This window comes from Takifugu rubripes, chromosome 6 (assembly GCF_901000725.2).
Source record: "Takifugu rubripes chromosome 6, fTakRub1.2, whole genome shotgun sequence".
Lineage (NCBI taxonomy): Eukaryota > Metazoa > Chordata > Actinopteri > Tetraodontiformes > Tetraodontidae > Takifugu > Takifugu rubripes.
In genome coordinates this window covers 11,473,403-11,493,652 of record NC_042290.1, presented here as the reverse complement: position 1 = coordinate 11,493,652, position 20,250 = coordinate 11,473,403, and the positions used below count along the sequence as shown (strand labels likewise).

Sequence of the window (20,250 nt, the reverse complement as noted above, 5' to 3'; positions counted from 1 at the left end):
GGAAAAGATGTTTAGTTAAAGTGCAGCCTGTAGCCCAGCCCCTCTAATGACTCCCCAGCTCTGCCCGGGCCTGGAGACGGAGCGCCGTGATGGATATGACTGCTGAAACACACACACACACACACACACACACACACACACACACACACACACACGCACGCGCGCAGGCTTCCATCTCCACGCCGTGATGGATATGACTGCTGAAAGCTCTGAACGCCGTTTCCTGAGTCCTCCACTTCCTTCCTCGCAGGCCTCGCTCGGCCGGGCCGGGCCGGGTTTCGCCTGACTCGGGTCGGATTGGATTGCAGATTAACTGGCTTCCTGTCCAATCTGCTGGTCGCGTCCATCTGCTTTCCTAACGGTCACTTTTATTTGTGAGGCCGCGCTGACGTTATTGAGGACGAATGAGGCTGCGGGATGGATGATCTTAGCGTGCGTGCGTGTGTGTGTGTGGGGGGGGGGGTGCGTGTGTGGGGGGGGGTGTGTGCGTGTGTGGAGGAGTGTATGGGTGTGGGGGTGAATCACTTTCTTTTGAAAATGATGCAATTAAAGAAAAACTTCACTGGAAGTTTCGGTTTTGTTTTGAAGTTTTTTTTGTTTTTATCTGAGCAGATTAAAACTGAAAAAATCTGTATCAACCCCAACGTTTCACCAGACCGCCCCCCCCCCCCCCCTTCACGGCTGGCAGCCCCTGATTACGGGGGGGGGGGGGGGGGTCTGGGGGTTAAACTCCTCGCAGATAGTAATATCGGGGCAAAATGACCTCAGATCAGCGGGGGGGAGGAAATGGTGACGGACATAAAACTAAATACATAATTCCTCCCATGTTGGTAATCAGGATGTCCAGACGATTCCAGATGACAGGGAGTGTGTGTGTGTGTGTGTGTGTGTGTGTGTGTGTGTGTGTGTGTGAGACCGCACAGCCTGGTGCTTCATACATGACGTACTGACACACACGTCATGTTTCTCTGCATGTTCATGATTCTGCTCGTCAACAAACATGCGAACCACAGCACACGTGTGTGTGTGTGATGAAGACACACACACAGAGGTAACACGCTTCTACACACAGGTAACACGCTTCTACACACACACACACACACACAGGTAACACGCTTCTACACACACACACACACACAGGTAACACGCTTCTACACACACACACACACACACACACACACAGGTCACATCCATGCACACACTTGATCCCGTGTGTGTGGAGACCCTCTGACGGTGTGTGTGGTCCTCTCTACATACATGTTGAGGGGTGGGGGGGGGGGGGGGGGGGGGGGGTGGGGGGGTCGGCAGGCACGTTCCGTGGAGCTAAAATGCTTCTCCGAGCAGACAGGAGCAATTCCACCAATGACTGACGGAAGGAAACGCTCTCGCTGCCGCATGAGTTCACCTGATTATTAGGAAGGCCGGCTTCCTCCTGCAGGGCTCCACGTCCCCCCCATCAGAGGCGGCGAGCGCGGCGGCGAGGACGGGGCCCCCGCGCCGCACCGCCATGAATGCCAATGAGGTCGCGGCGCGTGTTCAGCTCTGCGGGACCAGGAGGGTCAAAGATAAGAAGCTCGAGTCCATTGAAGTCTTTGGTTTCATCTGCATATTCCAACATTCTCGCTCCTCCACCGGCTCCTTCACCCCCCAACAGCATCATCACGTCGCCAGGCGCCGCATTCATGCGCTGATTGGGGACCCTTGATGAGAGCTCTGCGAGGCCCTCCACACTCCTGGGGTGGTGTGTGTGTGTGTGTGTGTGTGTGTGTGTGTGTGTGTGTGTGTGTGTGAGCGAGAGAGCTCCTCGCCACCGTGCCGCGGCCTCCTCTGCTGGCGTTGGTGGCGGCGTCTCCGGGGGGCAGAGGTGAATGGCGCCGTCATCACCGGCGGCTGCCATCAGCTCCGCGGCACCGCGTGGGTGTGTTGTGGCGAGCGAGGAGAACGGCGGAGTGGCGAGCGCCTCCGCACGCATGAATAATGCAACGGCGAAATCTACATGAGAAGCAGAGACGGCGAGAAGAGGAGCGGCGCCGAGAGGCGACGAGAGGATGGAGAGTCGGAGACAGAGCGCCACTCGAGGGGCTTCAATCCCCGCTCCCCCCTCAGAGTTTAGATTCTCTTCCACAACTACTGTAAAGTTCCTCAAATGATAATGCGTTACCGTGGAGACGGCAGCAGCGCACAGGGGCCCAAAACTGGAGACAAAAGCGTCAGCTAACTGTAGCATCAAAGCCAATTCTGCAGCATCAAAGCCAACTCTGCAGGCATAAAAGCCATTTTTGCAGCATAAAAGATAAACAAGGGATCAAAAGAATTTTGCAGCATCAAAGCTAACTTTACCACATCAGAGCAAATGCTGTAGCATCAAAGCTAACTCTGCAGCACCAAAGGAAATTGTGCAGTGTCCGGAACTGCCTGGGCCGTAGATCACAGAGCTGATCTTTGCATCCTTTGTAGCGACGCTAGCACGCGTTCAGACGTTTTCCTGAGGACACGACTCGTTCTCCGCCTCGCACAGCACATGTGCGCAGGCGTGCGAAGGGCGGCGCTACTAGTCGTAAACATATGAAAGGAACAGGGTAATTCACTTGATAAATGTCAACCAAAATGAAGCTATCAGCTGAAAGCAATTTCCTCGTTCTTGCCGGCCTTCTGCGCCAGGAACACGAGAGATTTTCACCCCTCCATCGATCATGAAGCCTCTGTTTTAGGCCAAGGTACACAATGCCCTCAAATTGCTGACATATGGACCCCGAATCACCAGGAAAACCGGCCATTTCCACGCCAGCCCCTCCTCCTGCCCCGCGCCGACCACTCCTCCGCTAAACTCTTGTTTATTCAGCGATCCTGGTCTGTTTAGGCCATTAAAGCAAAGCCAGAACTGTGGCCAAGAAAAATGAAATAAAACCACAAGATGTAGTGTGAAACACAGCGTTGCTAGCTAGCGCCGCGGAAGCTGTTAGCGCCTGAAACTACGCAAGATGTATCCTGGCATTTTCCACGTTTGGAGGAACGGCCGATGCCAAATGTTGCAGCGGCGGCGTCGCGGTGGCTCTGCCGGCCAATCAGCAGCAGCCTGAGGTGACGCCGAACGTCTAAGGTGACCTCCGGTCTGATGACAGGCAGGTGGGCTTCGGTTCCACCGGGCAGAGGTGCATTCTGGGAAGAGGCTACAAGAGGACAAAGTCTTTTTATAATAACGATCTGCCATCTCTGGAGCTTTGGCTCGTTTCGACCTGCAGGTCCGGGCGTCCGTCGGCACCAGTAGCAGAGGAAGCTAAACAAATGGTGCGAGAGATGAAGCCGGCGAGCACATAATGGCACGGAAACGCCGCTCGCTGGCGTAAACAGCGGCCAGATGACAGCAGAGCGGGCGGCCGGGCTCAGGCGAGACGTTCCTGCGGGTACTTAAAGACAACGAGGGCAAAGATCAGAACGTTCTAGAAGCCCTTAATGGAGAACCGCGGCGGCGGCGTGCACATCTGTACACAGGAAAAGTCCATTATCACTCTGAGTGGGGGGGGGGGGGGGGAAAGAAAACAAGAGCAAGAAAGATGACGCACACAGTACAAAGCATTTCCTCTTTAATGGAGTCCATCAATAATGTTACTTTTCCTTCTCGTGCGACTTTAAATCAAGGCGAAGCAAATGTTGGACGGGCCCACATCCCAGCGCTCCGTCGCCAGGCTACGCTCGGACGGACGCGCTGGCTTTCTGGGACCAGGTCTGCAAATCCCATTAAAAATCCATCCGTCCTTCGCTCTGTTTGTTTGAAGACAGGAAGCGTACGAAGGAAGGAGTGGGGGGGGGGGGGCTGTTTACGCACCCCCGGTTACACGCGGGTCTTCACCGGCGATGTGGGCGGGGCCGTGGTCGATGCCAACGGCACCGTTTCCTCTTCGGAACGATAAAATCCAGCAGTTGCTTCGGCGATCTAAGGCCCAACGGTGGCGCTGCGGCGCCCGGCTTCAGCCCAGCAGCTCCTTCGTCTTGGCCGCCAGCAGCTTGTCGACCTCCGCCGCCGTGTTGTCCGACAGCTGTTGAATCTGGGGGGGGGGGGGGGGAGAAAAGGGTGACCTTTGCCCTGATCGACGCCGTTCCCCTGCTGTTAGTCTGCCGGACCAGTAGGTGGCGACATTCTGGGGCTGCGTGTAACTACAGGCTTTAGCGTAGCACGTTAGCTTCCCCGGGACAGAAGCTAGCCTCGCTAACAGCGACGTGCCCCACCTGTTTTTCCACCAGCCGTACGGTGTCCTCCGAGTGTCCTTCCTTGGTCCTCTTGGCCTGCGTGACGGCGCCGGAACGAACCCGCCTCAGCGACTCCTTGGCCTTGTTGGCGAGCTGCTTGGCCACCTTGGCGAGGTTTTCACGGTGCTCCCGCGTCACCCTGCGCAGGCAAACATCGTTAAAAACCTCCCGTCTGGGCCTAATCTGCCCCGGCTGGATGACGTGATCCAGATCCGAGTCCAGATTATCGGCACACAAACCTGGACATCATCAGTCTGGAAGCGGATCCAGATCTGGATCACGACCCCGAGATAATCCCTCACTTCTTATCGCACAAGGGTGCAGATAAGTGGATCGGAGGCGTCCTGGCGAGCGTGAACGGAGCCGTGACGTCACCAACTTTCAAACTTCCACCGGCACCGAAGTCTCGGACCACCGAAGAAGAAACTTCGCTCCCTGAATCACACTCCAGCTCTGTCCCTAATTGGCCTTCTTTTCCGTTGTTTTTGCCTCTCCGACTATTTGCAAACAATCCGAGAGCCGCGTCTATTTACCACAAACAATACGGCCTAATTACCGATTCAGGGGCCAATCAGGGAGCTCCGTCTTTGGAAATGCTAATGAGGCCTCGGAGCGTGCCGAGGCTGATTGCAGGGGGAAAGTACTTCGACTCTCGTCTCCCCGCTCTGCCAGACTAACACCTGCTGCTCCACACACACACACACACACACGCGCACGCACACACACACACACACACACACACACACACACACACTTACGTGTGCATATTAAAACACTCATAGATTCTGAGTTCTTGTGAGTGACAGTTTGCTGTGAGACTGTTTAAATTGGCGGAGAAACAGTCAGTCGTCCGTCAGTCAGTCAGTCAGTCGTCCGTCAGTCAGTCAGTCAGTCGTCCGTCCGTCAGTCGTCCGTCAGTCACACCAACGATTGGTTTGTTTGCCTCCATTTAAAAAAACAGGTAAAAATCAAACGAGAATTTGATCAATTAAGAAATGTATCAGGAAAAAAAAGTGATACAGGGAAAGTGCAGAGCACACGAAGCTCTGTGTGTGTGTGTGTGTGTGTGTGTGTGTGTGTGTGTGTGTGTGACAGAGACTCACTTGGGAATGGGCACTCTGATGACGGTCCCCTCCACCTCTGGGTTAAGGTTCATGCTGCTCTCTCTAAGGGCAAGAGTGGCTGCCGCTGTAGCCTGGGGGGGCACACACACACACACACACACACACACACACTGGTGTGAATAGGAAACCAGTGGTGCGACTGCAGGTAGTATTGCAGCACCTGGCAACCATTAAGGTGTTGTGGTTTTATAGTGTGTGTGAGTGTGTGTGTGTGTGTGTGAGGGGGAATCCCGGCCCGCATGGAAACGCCTCTGGGCCACTGTCAGCGCTGGGCGCTGTGGGACGGGGCTGAGAGGTTGCAGGGCAGGGCCTTGACCTCTGCTGACCCCGGAGGAGCGTCTGCGTGCGCTCGTGTGTGTTAACGCGACGCAAACAGACGCACAACGTTTCTGCCGTCGACCTTCCGGCCGCTGCAGGTCTGAATCCGGTGCGGCGGGACGCTCCAGGTTTTCCGAAGCGTTGCTTCCTGCCCTCGGACAGATCGGGACGCGCGACAACATCTGGCGGCCGCTCTGCTCCAGCTGTTCCTCTGAGGAACCCAGAAGGTTCTCCTGGACCGGCGACTCCAGCCGACGGCTCCTCGGAAACACGTGATTCTGGCAGCCGGAGCGGCTCCGTCCATCAGGTCCGAGCAGCATCGGGAGCTCCAAACAACAAGCAGATGGAGGCGCGGGAGCCAAATCCTTCATATTACCCACAACAACCCACAGCCGCTGCGCAACCACATGACAATTCCCTCCGCAAACGTGCAAAAAAACAAAAAAAACCCAGCGCGGCGTTCCCGTTCCAGCTCCTTTCTTCCCCGCTCCGCTTTCTTTCCGCTGGGGGAAGAAAATGGCAGCGAGATTAAAGGAATATATTTGTGCACATTAGCTGAATCCATGAGGTTTCTTTTGTTAAAGTCATCCGGCGCAGCCTTTGAGTGTGGGGTGATAGATTCAGCTCGTACCTGTGTTTGATCGCTCTCAGCACCCCCCCACCCCATTGCCCCCCCATCCCATCGCCCCCCCATGACCAGTCCGGCGGTTTCACAGGGAAAAAAGACTAAACAGAGCTTCTCTGGAACGGCCAGGCGGGTTCTGGTTAATATGTGGGAGAGGAAGAGAAATTACACCGATGTTACACTTCAAACACCCGACGCTCCGGTTCAAAGAGGAGAGGAATGCGCTGGAGAGCGCGCACGTGAAGAAAAGACGGATGAAAGCGGCGAGCCTCCCGAACCGAGCACGCCAACATACCAGGGGAAAACAATGGCCTCCAGAGTCCCTGGAAATGGATCGCATCATTAGGAGCCAATTAGCAGGTACAGACTCACCTCTGTGTGTGTGTGTGTGTGTGTGTGTGTGTGTGTGTGTGTGTGTGTTCTGCATGTGTGGTCTGTGGTCAGGGAAGGAAACAGACTCACCAAAATCCTGCCTGGCTCACGCTGAAGGCAGGATTTCCAGATCTGGGGATCTGATTTGTGCCTTGTTTGTGACACCAGAACAAAGAAGAAGAGAAGAAGAGAAGAAGAAGAAGAAGAGAAGAATGTGCCGACGCATCCGCTCGCTCCAGGTGAGAGCAGTCGGAGGAAGACAGCTGCTCTTCCCAAATAACGGAAAAACCACTTTTTAACGTCTCTCTACTCGGAAACATGGTCGGAGCTCTTGGAGAAACTTCCCATCATCCTTTGCTGCACAGATGGATTTGACCAATAAACCTGCACTTTAGATTCATCCTTTGAAATTGATGGCTGTGATTGAGCAGCTGAATCGGGTTCATCAGCAGCCTGTAAACGTGCACTAAAAGTGGGAAAAACGGGAAGTTTCAGGTTTGCCGACTCGTCTGTTCAGAATCGGCCTTTTTGTTGCTCCGATTCCTGCATTATTGTGTCATGTGAGAGGGAAAAGAGGGAGGGAGAAAGAAAAATAATCAATTCCTTCCTAACCTGGAGGTGAAATGAGGTCATTTCCTATTCTGTGACAACTCACACCAGCACATCATGAGCGTGCACGTACAGTGTGCACGCTCATGATGCACCAATCACCCCAGAACAAAAGGCCTCACCACTGATTGATCGGGGGGGGAGAGAGGGAGAGAGAGGGGGGGAGAGGGGGAGACAGGGAGGGAGAGGGGGGGGATGGAGGGAGGGAGGGGGAGAGGGGGAGGGAGGGAGAGAGAGAGGGAGGGAGAGGGGGGAGAGGGGTGAGAGAGGGGGAGGGAGAGGGGGGAGGGAGAGAGGGAGGGAGAGGGGGGAGGGAGGGAGAGAGAGGGACGTGAGAGGGAGGGAGAGGGGGAGGGAGAGGGGGGGAGGGGTGAGAGAGAGGGAGGGAGAGGGGGAGGGAGAGAGGGAGGGGGAGAGAGGGAGGGAGAAAAGAATCCTCTTTGTCTGAACCTGGACATTATTCTTACAAAGCTTTTAGTTACTAAATTATAAGACAAATGCCTTTAGGAGGACTCTTCCCTGTGTGTGTGTGTGAGACAGTCTAACCTCTGGGAAGCTGCTCATGTTGATGATAATGAGCTGAGGTGATTTCATGGAGATCTGGCCCAGCTGGTTGAGGGGAAACTTCCCGTCTCCAGTCGTCACCAGGATGTGATCCAGCGCTCCTAATCTCACACACACACACACACACACACACACACACACACACACACACACACACACACACACACACACACACTCTCTTATTTCCTAAGACCATGGTTTTAAACTGGATTTCCACTTTTCCTTTAATCGTCCCTTTTAGCTACGATGCTAATTAGCTTCTCCGCCCTCAGATCTTCATCAAACTTGGATTATTCAATTGGAAAATTGGATTATTCAATTTCCCCACGGGGATGAATAAAGTTCATCTTATTGCAACAACCGAGGTGACCAGGTGAGTCAGGTGACCAGGTGAGTCAGGTGACCAGGTGAGCCCCCCCCCCCCCGACCTCCGTCTCCTCCACCTCTGCCCAACATCAGGGCTCCTCTGGGTTTCTCGTTTTGTCTAATTTACCATCGTTAATAACCGCCGACGTGTCCGTGAGAGAGAAGGAATCATCTGTCAACACCTTCTATGGCTTCATTGTTGTGGTTTTAGAGCGTTTCAAAAGCTCAAAGCTCTCAAGGCCACAACGTGATGAAATAAAGTAGTAAAAACATGTTAATCAGTGAAAACAATAAAATACAAATAATGGTTAAAGTGAGACACAAAAGGAAACTTTAAAATCCCAAATAAAGAACTACTTTATATGTCTTTTCATTCCTTCTTCTGTTCTATCAGATTTGGAGCCTTTTCCATTTATTTTCCATTTTTCTATTTTATACTTTTTAGAAAATTATTGTTTATTACAATACAATTTTAGAAAAAAACCTAAATATATGTATAATACATTTAAAATCATTTAAATCCTGGACAATTATTTAATTTAACATTTATTTCTAAATATCATTACAAAATAAAAATAAAATAAATTGTCTGTTTTATTTCTAGATACATTTATTTGAAAATGTTGGATAAAAATCTGATCTTCAAATCATTAAAACGGCCTCAATTCTTGTTTAATTTTAAAAGGTTGAAAATTAAACAACACAAAAAAATCTCTAAATTCTCCTAAAACAGAAGTTGTTTTTTTTTTTAGGGGGAGTAAAAACTGGATTTATTCAAAATAAAAATCATGAGGGAAAAGGATTTATTCAGATTTATGACCTAAAAGTACATTTAATTAATCCCTATTTTACCCACCGGACCCTGAACACATCACGTCCCCTTCAGGAACGCCACTTAATTAACAAATTATCGCTAATCCTTCTGATCCAGAACTGAATTTACTTCTTGTTTTTAATGCTGGCAAATCAAATTAAACTTTAATTAACGTCGGCTGTGTGTTTGTGCACAGAGTCGATTTTATAGGGACTCGAGAAAATAGAAAAGAAAATAGATTCTTTGATGAAAGTTTCCACCCGTTTCCTCTCGTGCAAATTTAAAGAAATAATCCTGAGATGTGCGGCTGCTTCCCGTTCGAGCTCTTGAACTTTGACCCGAGACGTTCTCCCATCCCCGCTGCTCTCCTCTTAGAGCCGTTTCCATGGAAACCGAGATATCGCGTCGGGCCTCTTCTGTCGGCGACGCACATCAACAAGCACACGCACACAGAGAGCGCGTCCATCACATGTGCTCATGAGCCTAATGAGAGCCAGATGACACACACACACACACACACACACACACACACACACACACACACACACACACACACACACACACACACACACACAATCCCGTCTCTCCTGTCAGCCCTAAATCCGGCTGCCTCCCCGGATTACCGCGCAGCTGCACAGAAGGGAGGCGGATGGGGGGATGAGCGGATGAGGGAACGGAGGGATGGACGCGACGGCGAGGAGGGAGACGGGCGGGTGGAAATAGGGAGCGGGCGGGAGCCAAACTGTGGAGCTGAGGAGGGTCAAGAACGGAGGGAAACAAGCGCAGCCAGAGGAAAAAAGAAGGGATGAAGACGTCACTTTCATCCTTTTATTCTCACCACTTCCACCCTGCCCCCCCCCTCCTCCTCCTGTTCCCTCAAATCCAGGGTGAAGGGTCGAGACCTGGATGTAGTTGTGGAAGCAGAGGTCAAGCTGGAGTCAAGGTGAGGCCCCGGGGCCCCCGTCAGACGGAGGCAGCCTGAGAAAACGCCGCTCAGAGGGCGGCGGCGAGCGTTCAAGACCTTCGTTCAGTCGCCGCGCCGCAGCTTCAGGTTAAATCTGAATCAGGAACAGGAAGAGCATAATAATAACGGAGGATTACCCAGAGAGGTTCGGATGCTCAGGCTGCGTGTGAAGTCGTCTTTGAGCGCGCTGACGACGGCCGCCATCTCCGCCCGCAGAGCGCCCAGGTCGACGATGTCCTCCACCAGAGCGGCGTTAATGTTCAGCTTGGCCGACTGGCCCTTCGCCTTGGCTGACGGGGGGGAAACAGGGAAGGGAAATCAGATACAATCAAGGATTTGGGAACGACAGAATCCGGCTCTCCTCGCTGACCTTTAGCCTTCTTGGTGGCGTAGAGCCTGAGGCCGCAGGCGGGGAGGGGGGGGGGCTGCTGGAGCCTGGAGGTGACCACGAGGGGACACCTGAGCTGTCGCAGCAGCAGAGGACGCAGCAGGTTCAGCCGACTCAGAGCCATAACTGTCCTGGGGGGGGGGGGACATCATTTTATTCCTGTGATTTTAAGTGTTGCCTTTGTTTAATTAATGCAATTAATTTCTGCATGTACGGGGGAGGAAACGAGGCTCTCAGCAGGCTGCAGCGCATGTAATTATGCTCACACACACATTCTCTTCCCATTACTCACACAAATCCAGAGGCCAAAGCAAAGTCTGCACACATGTTTGGGAATTCCACAATCTCCCCAACAATAGGAGACCGAGCCCTCTTTTCTCTATGCGTTATCCGCCTCCCACCTCGTAATCCGGCTGCCTGAGCGTGAACTCTGCCAGTGAACCTGGCAGGAACACACGCACACACACACACACACACACACACACCGAGATATGAAAGGCTGTCTGTCACAGTCGGTGGCTGTGAACGCACCCCAGGCTGACTGACGTCCCAGAACGGGACAAACGGCACACGTTACCCATGGAAAGGGAAGAATTACGTATTTAACGACCTGAATGCACGTGTCCACAACTGATACTGTGCACGGGCGCAGTTCAGTGGCACAACAGTTGTATAAAATCTTATATTATTGCCTGCTACTAGCATGCTAACCAAACGTCGACCCCCAGATAATAAGCAAAACACAAACACGTTCCAGCGACAATATTTAGGCTAGGCTGGTGAGCGACGCGTCGAATAAAAGGCCTCCAGAGGTTTCCTGATGAGCTGGGCTGATACGCCGCCGCGCAGGAGTGCAAAGAGGTTCAGATGAGGGACAGTGACGGATCTCTTTAGAGAGGAAGTCAGGCAGAAAAGGTGAAGCACAGGTGTTCTGGGAGATACTGTAGCCTCACATCCTGCACATTTAGGCTGAGAAAGACGCCGCAGCAGCAGCTGCAGACGCACCTCCGCCGTCAGGAGCCCAGGAGCCAGCTGGGGAGCCCCCCCACACACCTCCACACCCCCACACCTGAGTCCAGGGGCCACCAGGGTGGGCTGCATCATCCACCTATCAGGCTGCACGTGGTTAACATTTAAATACCGATGAAATGTTTAGTCATCATTCAGTCCCAAAAATCCTGGGACAGAAACGAACATTGCGAAAAGTTCAAAATCACAACTTATGACACTCGTTTGCTGTCAAACTTGAAGATTTAAGCAGCCAATGGTTCGTAACAAGACTTCACTGTATTTCTGGGAATCCATTTCTTGGAATTCACCGTTCGGTGCAAACAGTAGTGGTTATGCTGTAAAGCTCAGTCATGTCCGACTGCAGTGCAGAGCTTCGAAGGTAAATAAACCGTCAAGGTCGGCGTGATGGAAACGCTCAGAAAGATAATCACGCATAATTAGGCGTGAAATCCACAACCACGGATTCATAAGACTCCGCCGTAATTTTCAGAGGTGACACGATTGGACATAATTCTCAACAGTAACTGAATATAAACAAGATACTTACTTCAAACTTGCAGTTCAGGAAAGCATGTTAGCTAAGAAGACGTGTTTGACGTTTATGTCGTCATCGTCGGGCGCCGAATGGCTGCAAACTCCGATGTGTGTTTGATATCTATACAGCGTGCACCGACATCACGGGTGTATTGCCGAGAGCTACTTGGGCAGATAAACGGGAGAACCCATGCAACGAAACGAATGCACACTGGCGCTTGTCAAAGCCGTCGCACCACTTACATCATCATCCTGCGCCTTTGTTGTCAGCGACAGTCGACTGTCTCTCGATTCGGCTAACCCATCTGTCCCCTTTTAGTTGAACGAAGTCTAAGTTTGAAGGGAATTAACATTATGACGATTTGGCGTAACTGACTCCCTCTAGAAGTTTGCTCTGTCGTAAACTTGGTCGAAAAAATCAGTCATCTTAAAAGAATTTCGACAGATCCAGAAGGTAAGATGCTATCTAGCATGGCTAACAGCTAGCAGCCTATCGCTCGGAGAAACGGAGTATTAACTGTTTAGTGGGTAGAACTGAATCTTTTTACCCTTATGGAATGGCCAGATTGTCTTAAACGAGTCGAACTTCACTAGCAAGTTTATGTACAGACCGACTTATACATGAACTCTTCGTTCGCTAAGCTAACGTTAATAAAGAGTGTCAAGATTTCAATCCATAACAGATTTTTTTCTTGGTGAGGGGGGAGGTCTCGCAATAACCAAGTGCTTTCTGGGCAATGAGTTTAATTTTCGCCTCACTAATGTCTACAAATAGCCACATTGCATATGTGTCCGGAAAGGCAGCCAGATGAACTAGTTTCTGTGGTTTTAGTCGTTTCAACCAGTTTGTTGGTGTAAGATCAGTCAGCCAGGACTTGGGGACATCCCTGATCATGGATGAAGATGTTACACCCCCCCCCCTGAAATGCTTGTGAAGCCTCCAGTTCCCTCAAACGTCTTCAGATCGTTCGTCTTAAACTTCATAGATGATTTTAAGACTCGTCATATATGAAGATAACAGATCATCTCTGAGGATAAACATTCTAGGACGGTTAACTCCAGCTAGTTTCTGCCTCCTCCCAGGGTTACACATGTCGTCTGCAGCAGGGGCGGTGGAAAATGCCTCCGTCATCTCCGAGAGTGTGGCCCATGAAGGAAACCGCCTGTGGATCGGCAACATCGATCCCAGAATCACGGAGTGAGTACGCCCGGATCCATCTGTCAAACCCCTTTAAAGGTTCAAACCGTTTAAACCAGCGTGATCGTAAAATCGGTTCCAGGCGACTTATCGCATCAGACGGTGAAACGAGCAGCTTCCAGCTGAGGAGGAGCGAAGCAGCAGCACTTTGACATCATTTTCTGAACATGCCTGGTTTTGCCTCCGAGGCGCTGCACGTTGTGTGGGTATATGATTGATTAACTGTGTGTGTGCGTGCGTGCGTGCGTGTGTGTGTGTGTGTGTCACGTGCTGAGACTGAGCAGACTGGGTGGGTGTGTGAAAGGAAGGCAGCGAGGCATGGAGACCTGCTCAGCTCAGGAGCAGCCATCATTCCTCACTCACCTGACCTGCTCACTCTCTTTGTGTCAACCTGGAGCGCTGTGTGTGTGTGTGTGTGTGTGTGTGTGTGTGTGTGTGTGTGTGTGTGTGTGTGTGTGTGTGTGTGTGTGTGTGAGTGTGTGTGTGTCGGTGGGGGGGGTAGAGGTTTGTTACACTCAGGCATCCTCTCATTGTGGTTTCTGTGGTGTTGTAAACCCTGACTGCCACCTCCTGCTAGTCAGAAGGTACATTCAGGTCGTGTGTGTGTGTGTGTGTGTGTGGGGGGGGCTGCTGGAGAGTGTATGGTCTGCAGCCCTGCTGGACGTCTAGACGGGGGTTTCCTTCCCCTGTTCCTTGCTCTGCTCTGCTTCTTGCTACACAGAGCTCACTTTTTCTGCGTGTGGAGGGAAAACCAGAGAAATGTCCACACCTCCTGGTGCTGATTGGGAAGATTAATTAGCTGCTGGGCTCCTGCTACCCTGGAGTTTGTTTGTCCTGCTAATCCAGAGCTGAAGACAGCTCACCTGATGCTGCGCCTATGAACAAAACTTAGGCCGTCACTCATCTCATGCAGACCTGAGGAACAACCAACACGTAGAGCCAGCGCGACTCTTTCTTTAGCTTTTTAAACTGACGCCTTTCTGTAAGCTGACACCATCCGATGGAAAAAGCCGGTCCGTTTTCATACAGTGGCCGAGAAGTTGGAACATTCTTCTCGGTGTTCCGATGGACGTATCGGGCGTCCGTTTGTGTCCGTCTGCGCGCTGCGTGCGGACCGGCAGGTGTAACCGGAGCTTTCACCACATATTCATGTTCTTCTGGCCGCTCTCAGGGAATTCCACCATCCTGGTAATCCATCACCGTCTTCCTCTTTGTTGTCTCTCCAGCAACTCTTGTTGCATTTTAAATTGCGTTTCTGGAAGTTGTCAAGTTTTTTTTCTTTCTTTTTTGGCCTGTTTGTAATGAAACAGTGTTACCGATAGCAACCAAAAAAGGCCTTTTTTTCCCCCTGAGCCAACATTGCTTCTTATCTTCTGCTGAACCTGCATCACACCCACCTCTTCCTTCTTTCCCTCCTCCCCTCCTTCCTTCCTTCCTTCCTTCCTTCCTTCCTTCCTTCCTCCCTTCCTTCCCTCCAGCTCTTCCCTACCTGCCCGTGCCTCCTCTTCCTCCACCTTTCACCCCACCCTCCGTCTCCTCCCTCCTCTCAAATGCCCCTGAAATCGCAGCTTTCCTTTCAACGCTCTGCAGCGTTTCAGCCGCCTCCTCGGCATTCCGATGTTGTTTGTTGGGAAGACCAAGGAAAGCTCCCCGGGGGGCCGTGAAGGGTGGAAGCCTCCATCCCACCGGATGGAAGCGCAGAGCAGAGGAGGATGTTGCACATCTCTCCACCTGCTCCGGCCCGATGTGGACACGGAATCTCCTGCTCCCGGGTCAGGAGAGCGCAGCACGGCTCTTCCACCCTCAGCCCGTCTTTGTGTTGAGCTGGGGGCTCGTGGGGTGGGGGGGTGGTGGCGGTGGTGGTGGGGGGGTTTCCTCTGTTTTATTCCCTCATTGTTCTGCTACTGTATCCTCACTATTGTCTCACTGAGAGATTTACTGTCACTTGGCCGCCACAGCTGCTCCTAAAAAGGTGTCAGGGGGCGAGCGCTGTCAATCCCATTAGCTGCCGTTAGCAACGCCGTACACAGACGCGTGTTGCCACGACGATATCAGTTGGTGGTTGTTGTTTTTTTTATCACTCTTCCTTCACTGAGCTGGTCAAACATGCAGCGGCGTGCGTTGTTTCTGTTATTTCTAAGATGTCAGTTCGACAGAGGCGGCGTGAAGCGCTGCCGTGGTCACGCCTCGCCAGAAAGGCCGGCGCGGTCACCTGACGCTCCCATCTGCTGTCTTCTTCACCAGGTTCCATCTGGTGAAGCTGCTGGAGAAGTTCGGCCATGTGAAGCAGTTTGACTTCCTCTTCCACAAGTCGGGACCTCTGGAGGGGCAACCGCGGGGCTACTGCTTCGTCAACTTCAACACCAGAGAGGTACGAGCAGGACGGCGTTCGCTCGCCCCTGTTTGCATTTAAACGCCGTTTTCAACCCGCCCGACTCTCCCAGGTCCGACAGCAGCCTGTATTTATGTGGGCCCGATCCTGGGGGATCCGGATAAGTTCCCCTTTCACAGCTAGTGTCTGTCGGTGGGATGTGAAGTCCTCCCAGAAGGACTCAGCAAAGGAAGTGTGTGTTTATCTTCCACGCTCGAATCCAAAGGAGCAGAGCCTGGATTGATGAGGGAGGGACGTTTTCCACACAGGCGCCGATCCAGCGGGGCGGCATCATCAGCCGTTATTGTTCCTCGCGTTTCTCCGTCGAGGCTAATTATTTAATGACTGTTTCAATCATGGGGCCTGATTTTTAATCATAATTATCCCCTCTGGACGCGTGCGTCTCCGCAGGAGGCCGAGCGGGCCATCCAGCGCCTGAACGGGAAGCTGGCTCTGTCCAAGAAGCTGGTGGTGCGCTGGGCACACGCACAGGTGAGGTGAGTGTCACGCCGCCATCCTCCAGAACAGAAAACCGCCGTTCCGTGTCCGGAAAAACTGCGACCTGAAGCCCCCAGGAAAGTGTGTTCCAGGCACGATGATCAATAAATCGTGAGGCAGACCCGGTTCGCTGCTGGAACAGTTTGGAGAGCAGCTCGACTCGTAACAATAGACACCCCACTGGCAGTGGGCGAAGGGATATCCTGCATAGAGACGAATCACGCCCTACACACACACACACACACACACACACACACAGGAGAGAGGTCAAGGTCAAGCCTGCCGCCTCTACAGAGCATGTATCATTGTAACGAGGCCCCCGCCACCATCCCAGAATAGCTTTTGTTATTGATACCATTGTAGAAAAAAACAGTCCTGACATCATCCGCAGTGTGAAACGACTTTATCCACGTTGGATTTTCAGTGAAACGTGCACGTGGTGTTAAAAATGCCCCACATGGATGCATCATCATCATCATCATCCTCCCGGCGCGGCGCCGTCCAAACACCCGGCGCTTCGGCTGGTTTCGGCCCGGTTGGAAGCGAACGCGGCTGAAATTCTGGGCTGAAATTCTTTGTTTCTCCACCAGAGGGCGCTCACAAGCCAGAATCTATGCTCAGCAGGATGTGATGTAATGTCACCTCGGCTAGCTTAGTTCGCGCGTCCAGCTAGCTTTCCGCGAGGCCGACGCCTTAAATCCTCGACACGGTCGTGGAGGCTCCCAGCAGGGATCCCCATGACGTGCTGGGATGAGTCAGGAACACTGTTGCAGGCTTTCATATTGAATTTATCCCACCGCTCCGAAGTCTCGTCCACGGGCCGTTCTCCGACATCCTCTCTCCCAGTATCGGTGTGGATTCTTCCACGCTCTTAAACCCCCGTCATCACGGTTCAGATCCCATTCCAGGGACCTCTGGCCACCTGGCGGAGCTGCAGATATCTGTGCATTCCATGTCGTTCGGAATAGGTGGGAGGGAAGGGAAGGGTCCTGGCTGGCGAGCGGCTCATTGTTTTGGACCTATTCTTGGCGTTACGCGTTCTGGCGACGCTGCGTAAGAATGTGTGACCTCGCACTCACGGAACTTTTGTTTTTGTGTTTGTGTTTCCTCGCAGGTTCTGGGGGTCGGTGCTGCTTCGCTGGAGATGTTTGGATGGATGGCGGTTTGGAAAAGAATGAGCTCTGACGCCGGTTGTTGATCTCCAGCTGCTGCCTCTTTGGGGGGGGGGGGGGGATTCTGGGCTGCTCCAACCCAATACTGGCTCTAATAATGTTGGTGTTTATGGGAGGAGGCTGGTTCTGGCTCTGGTTCTGGCTCTGGTTCTGGCTCTGGTTCTGGTTCTGGGCATTTATCAGCGGCTCTGATTGATTGTGAACGTGTGTTTGACGTCTTCTTGTCTTCCTGCGTTGTTTTCTGCTGCACTTTTCCCGTTTTTCTGTTGAGCAGGAAAGGAAATTCCAATCTAATTGGTCACTGAACACGTTTTAGATCGAATTTGCTCCTGGCTCGTTCCTCCGACTGTTGCAGATCCGCTTCCCTCGACGTTCCGGTGGCCGTTTTCTGGGCTCTGCCTGTCCGTTTTGATCCTTCTCCCTCTGCCCGTGTGTGTGTTCATCGCTCTCTCTCTCCGCCATCAGAGGTTTGAAGGCTTTCGGAACGAGAAGACGATGCCTCAGAGTCTGGAGCCGTCGTGCAGCACCGCGGCCGACGAGGGGCCCATAACTGTCAACCACCTCAGGTTGGTATCGGCTCGTTTTTGGGCCCAATCTCCAGGTTTCCAGTTCACGGAAGCATCGTAAATGGGAGGGAAAGGACTCGCTTTTCTCTGTCTTTACTACGTATTTTCTCCGCGCACGCTTCAAATATAGATTTTAGCGTTTCTGACAGGAGGATCGGCCACCAGGTGGCGTATTTCTGCCTCCAGGCCGACCTTTGCTTCCCATCTCGTCCTCGATCGGCAGCCGTTTACAGTCTTTTGTTGCTCCTTAAGGGATGCTCCCGGTTCCGTCAGGTTTGAACCCCCCCCCCCCCCCCCCCCCCGAGTTCCCGTGTGCTTGTCTTCTATCGTCTTGATCACCTTTGTTTCGCGCGTTGTGACGGCGTGCAACCGGCCTGTCAGCAGCAGAACTTCGGGCTCCCGTGGACCCGCGTCAGGGAGATCCAGATCGGCGCCGATGTATTTTCCTGCTGCGCTAATATTGAGCTGAGACTGGGAGCTGGGAACGCTGGGGGAGACGTTACAGACCACAAACCACAGTCCAAGTTGAGTGCGCGTGGAGACGGGAGGTGTTGAAACCCGCCCCACTTCACGGGCCCGCTTTGACGTACGTGCTCCGTAAGTGGGCCCGTCAGTGGCGGCGCTGTTCCGCCCGCCGTCTCCGCTCTTATCTCGCTGAAACGATCCAGCGCGTGCGGCAGGTTTCCCACTGCCAGGCTTCCAAATCGCGCCCTCCTGCAGCCAAATGGAGGTAATGGAACCACTCTGGCTCCACTTCTGGGCCTGACACACTCCGGCGTCCCCCGTCCTGACGCTCCTCGCACACTCCCGCCGACTCCTCGCCGTCCCGGCGGCGCTCAATCGTCCCCGTTTGAAGCGTTCCTCCCTTTTTCCGCGGGAGCAGCAGTCATTTTCTCATCCGTCCTCCTCTTACTGAGAGTGCCTCTTCTTCTCGCTCTGTCCACCCCCCCCCCGTCCCCCCCCCCGTCTAGCACCAGCGCTAAGATCCGCGCCATCGAGGCCAAGCTGCAGATGATGGAGGAGAATCCAGATGACTTCACGGGCCCGTCGGCCTACGTTTACAACAAGCCGCCGGAGAGGAAGCGCTGGGAGCCGTACTCCAGATCCAACCACAAAAATCAGAGCAGACCCTTCCGCAGGTTCAGGAGATGACCCCACCCCCCCCCCCCACCCCCCGGGCGCGCACACACACACCTCCACACACACTTCACCGCTACAAAGACTGTTTATCCTCATCCTACGTTGGGAATCCGAACTCGCTTTTCTTTTGTCTTCCGGTTCCTGGAACTGTTTTTGTCTCTGTAGCGTTCAGGTCCAAACCTTTTCACGCCCCCCCCCCCCCTTCAGACACTCGGTTCCTTTTGCTACCTCGAAGGCTGCGGCGGCGCCCTCGGTGGCAGAGTAGGTGCAGACGCATGGTGTGGCTCTGGGGGTCAGAGGTGGGGGTCGTCGCGGCGTCGGACGCGTCGCTGGAGCAGCCGCAGCCCCCCAGCGCGGCTACAAGAGTTCTATTTTTGGGTGAACTGTTCCTTTAACAATCACACCTTTAAATACCGTTTCCCCCCTTTTTAAGGTCGTATTAACGGGAGAAAAACAATATTTAGTTTTTCAGCGCAGATCAATTAAAAACAGGTTTATAGTTATTTATATTACTGGAATAAAATGATGCAACATGGAGCTGCTTTGTGTTTTTGTGGTTTTTTTACCAGATTTTGATAAATCTGCAGGTTTATTTCTTTTCTTTGTGTTAATTAAAGCACTTTAATCCCATTTTGGCACGGAAAACATTTCGTCTGTGAGACACTCATCCGACTCAAAACACATCTGGAATATTTTTAATTTTTTCCGTTTTAATAATATTTAAAATATTGTCCCCCCCCCCCTAATTTGAGCTCCAACTGTTTCTGTAAAATCTAAAGACTTTTCCCCCTCTCAATTGTAAACAGCCGAGTTTATTTGTGTGTTTTCAGTTTGTGTTCAGCTGTAAAAATCTTTCTTTTCTCCAGTTTATTGTTTGCGTGGAGGAGAAAAACTTAAATGTGACGTCACGGCTGCTGTTGACAGACCTTAGTTTACACGACGTCAAATTAAACGGACACATTTTAAAATGTTTAATTTGAAGATATAATTGCATATTTGTCAGTTTTTGGGGTTTTTTGGGGGGGTAGGTTGTGAATTATTCGGCGCGTAATTGTCGGATCTTTGACCCGGATTCAAATTTCCACCCGCAGAAATTTCCCGTTAATCTCACACCTGTTAATTGAGCTCAAAAAGAATCTTATTTAATTGATTTAATCATTTTTAGATTCGATATTTCTTTTTTAAATTGTTTTTTTTTTCTTTATTTGTAAAGCAGATCATGAAATGAGGAAATGGCGGGTTTAAATGAGGACGCTCGTTTCTAACCATTTAATTAAAAAGTAAATAAAGCAGTTTTGAGGTTAATCGCTGACATATTTACAATAACAATGTTTGTGTCTCATTTCTGAATGTCTGACGGGGGTAAAT

At 52.0% G+C, this 20,250-nt stretch overlaps 2 protein-coding genes across 4 annotated transcripts; one reads left to right on the top strand and one right to left on the bottom strand.

The window, feature by feature from the left end:
* Positions 1 to 3,567: 3,567 nt before the first annotated feature.
* On the bottom strand, positions 3,568 to 12,078 carry mrrf (mitochondrial ribosome recycling factor). 3 transcript variants are annotated; one of them, XM_029837355.1, is made up of 8 exons: positions 11,951 to 12,002; positions 10,685 to 10,834; positions 10,375 to 10,523; positions 10,142 to 10,294; positions 7,843 to 7,961; positions 5,352 to 5,443; positions 4,228 to 4,387; positions 3,568 to 4,046 (listed from the first exon to the last, which is right to left on the bottom strand). In XM_029837355.1, exons 2-8 carry the CDS (start codon positions 10,717 to 10,719, stop codon positions 3,969 to 3,971), a joined length of 786 nt encoding a protein of 261 aa, XP_029693215.1. In that variant the 5' UTR covers positions 10,720 to 10,834; positions 11,951 to 12,002; the 3' UTR covers positions 3,568 to 3,968. The 3 variants fall into 3 exon arrangements, with proteins under 3 accessions (XP_029693215.1, XP_029693216.1, XP_029693217.1); XM_029837356.1 differs by lacking the exon at positions 10,685 to 10,834 and having other exon boundaries at positions 11,951 to 12,078; XM_029837357.1 differs by lacking the exon at positions 11,951 to 12,002 and having other exon boundaries at positions 10,375 to 10,518; positions 10,685 to 10,779.
* Positions 12,079 to 12,189: 111 nt separating this feature from the next.
* rbm18 (RNA binding motif protein 18) lies at positions 12,190 to 19,419 on the top strand. The gene is made up of 6 exons (XM_003965580.3): positions 12,190 to 12,391; positions 13,021 to 13,135; positions 15,380 to 15,506; positions 15,918 to 15,998; positions 17,642 to 17,742; positions 18,714 to 19,419. The coding sequence occupies exons 2-6, from the start codon at positions 13,029 to 13,031 to the stop codon at positions 18,892 to 18,894; spliced, it is 597 nt and encodes a 198-aa protein (XP_003965629.1). The 5' UTR covers positions 12,190 to 12,391; positions 13,021 to 13,028; the 3' UTR covers positions 18,895 to 19,419.
* Positions 19,420 to 20,250: the final 831 nt, after the last annotated feature.

Excerpts from the sequence above, each read along its gene's own strand:
- mrrf (XM_029837355.1), bottom strand. The coding sequence starts at position 10,719 with ATGTGTGCAGACTTTGCTTTGGCCTCTGGATTTGT. Across the intron at positions 10,295-10,374 it reads CGCCACCAAGAAGGCTAAAG|CCAAGGCGAAGGGCCAGTCG; the intron begins GTCAGCGAGGAG and ends CCCCCCCGTCAG. Across the intron at positions 7,962-10,141 it reads GAGCATCCGAACCTCTCTGG|GAGCGCTGGATCACATCCTG; the intron begins GTAATCCTCCGT and ends GTGTGAGATTAG.
- rbm18 (XM_003965580.3), top strand. The coding sequence starts at position 13,029 with ATGTCGTCTGCAGCAGGGGCGGTGGAAAATGCCTCCGTCATCTCCGAG. Across the intron at positions 15,507-15,917 it reads TCAACTTCAACACCAGAGAG|GAGGCCGAGCGGGCCATCCA; the intron begins GTACGAGCAGGA and ends GCGTCTCCGCAG. Across the intron at positions 15,999-17,641 it reads TGCGCTGGGCACACGCACAG|AGGTTTGAAGGCTTTCGGAA; the intron begins GTGAGGTGAGTG and ends CTCCGCCATCAG.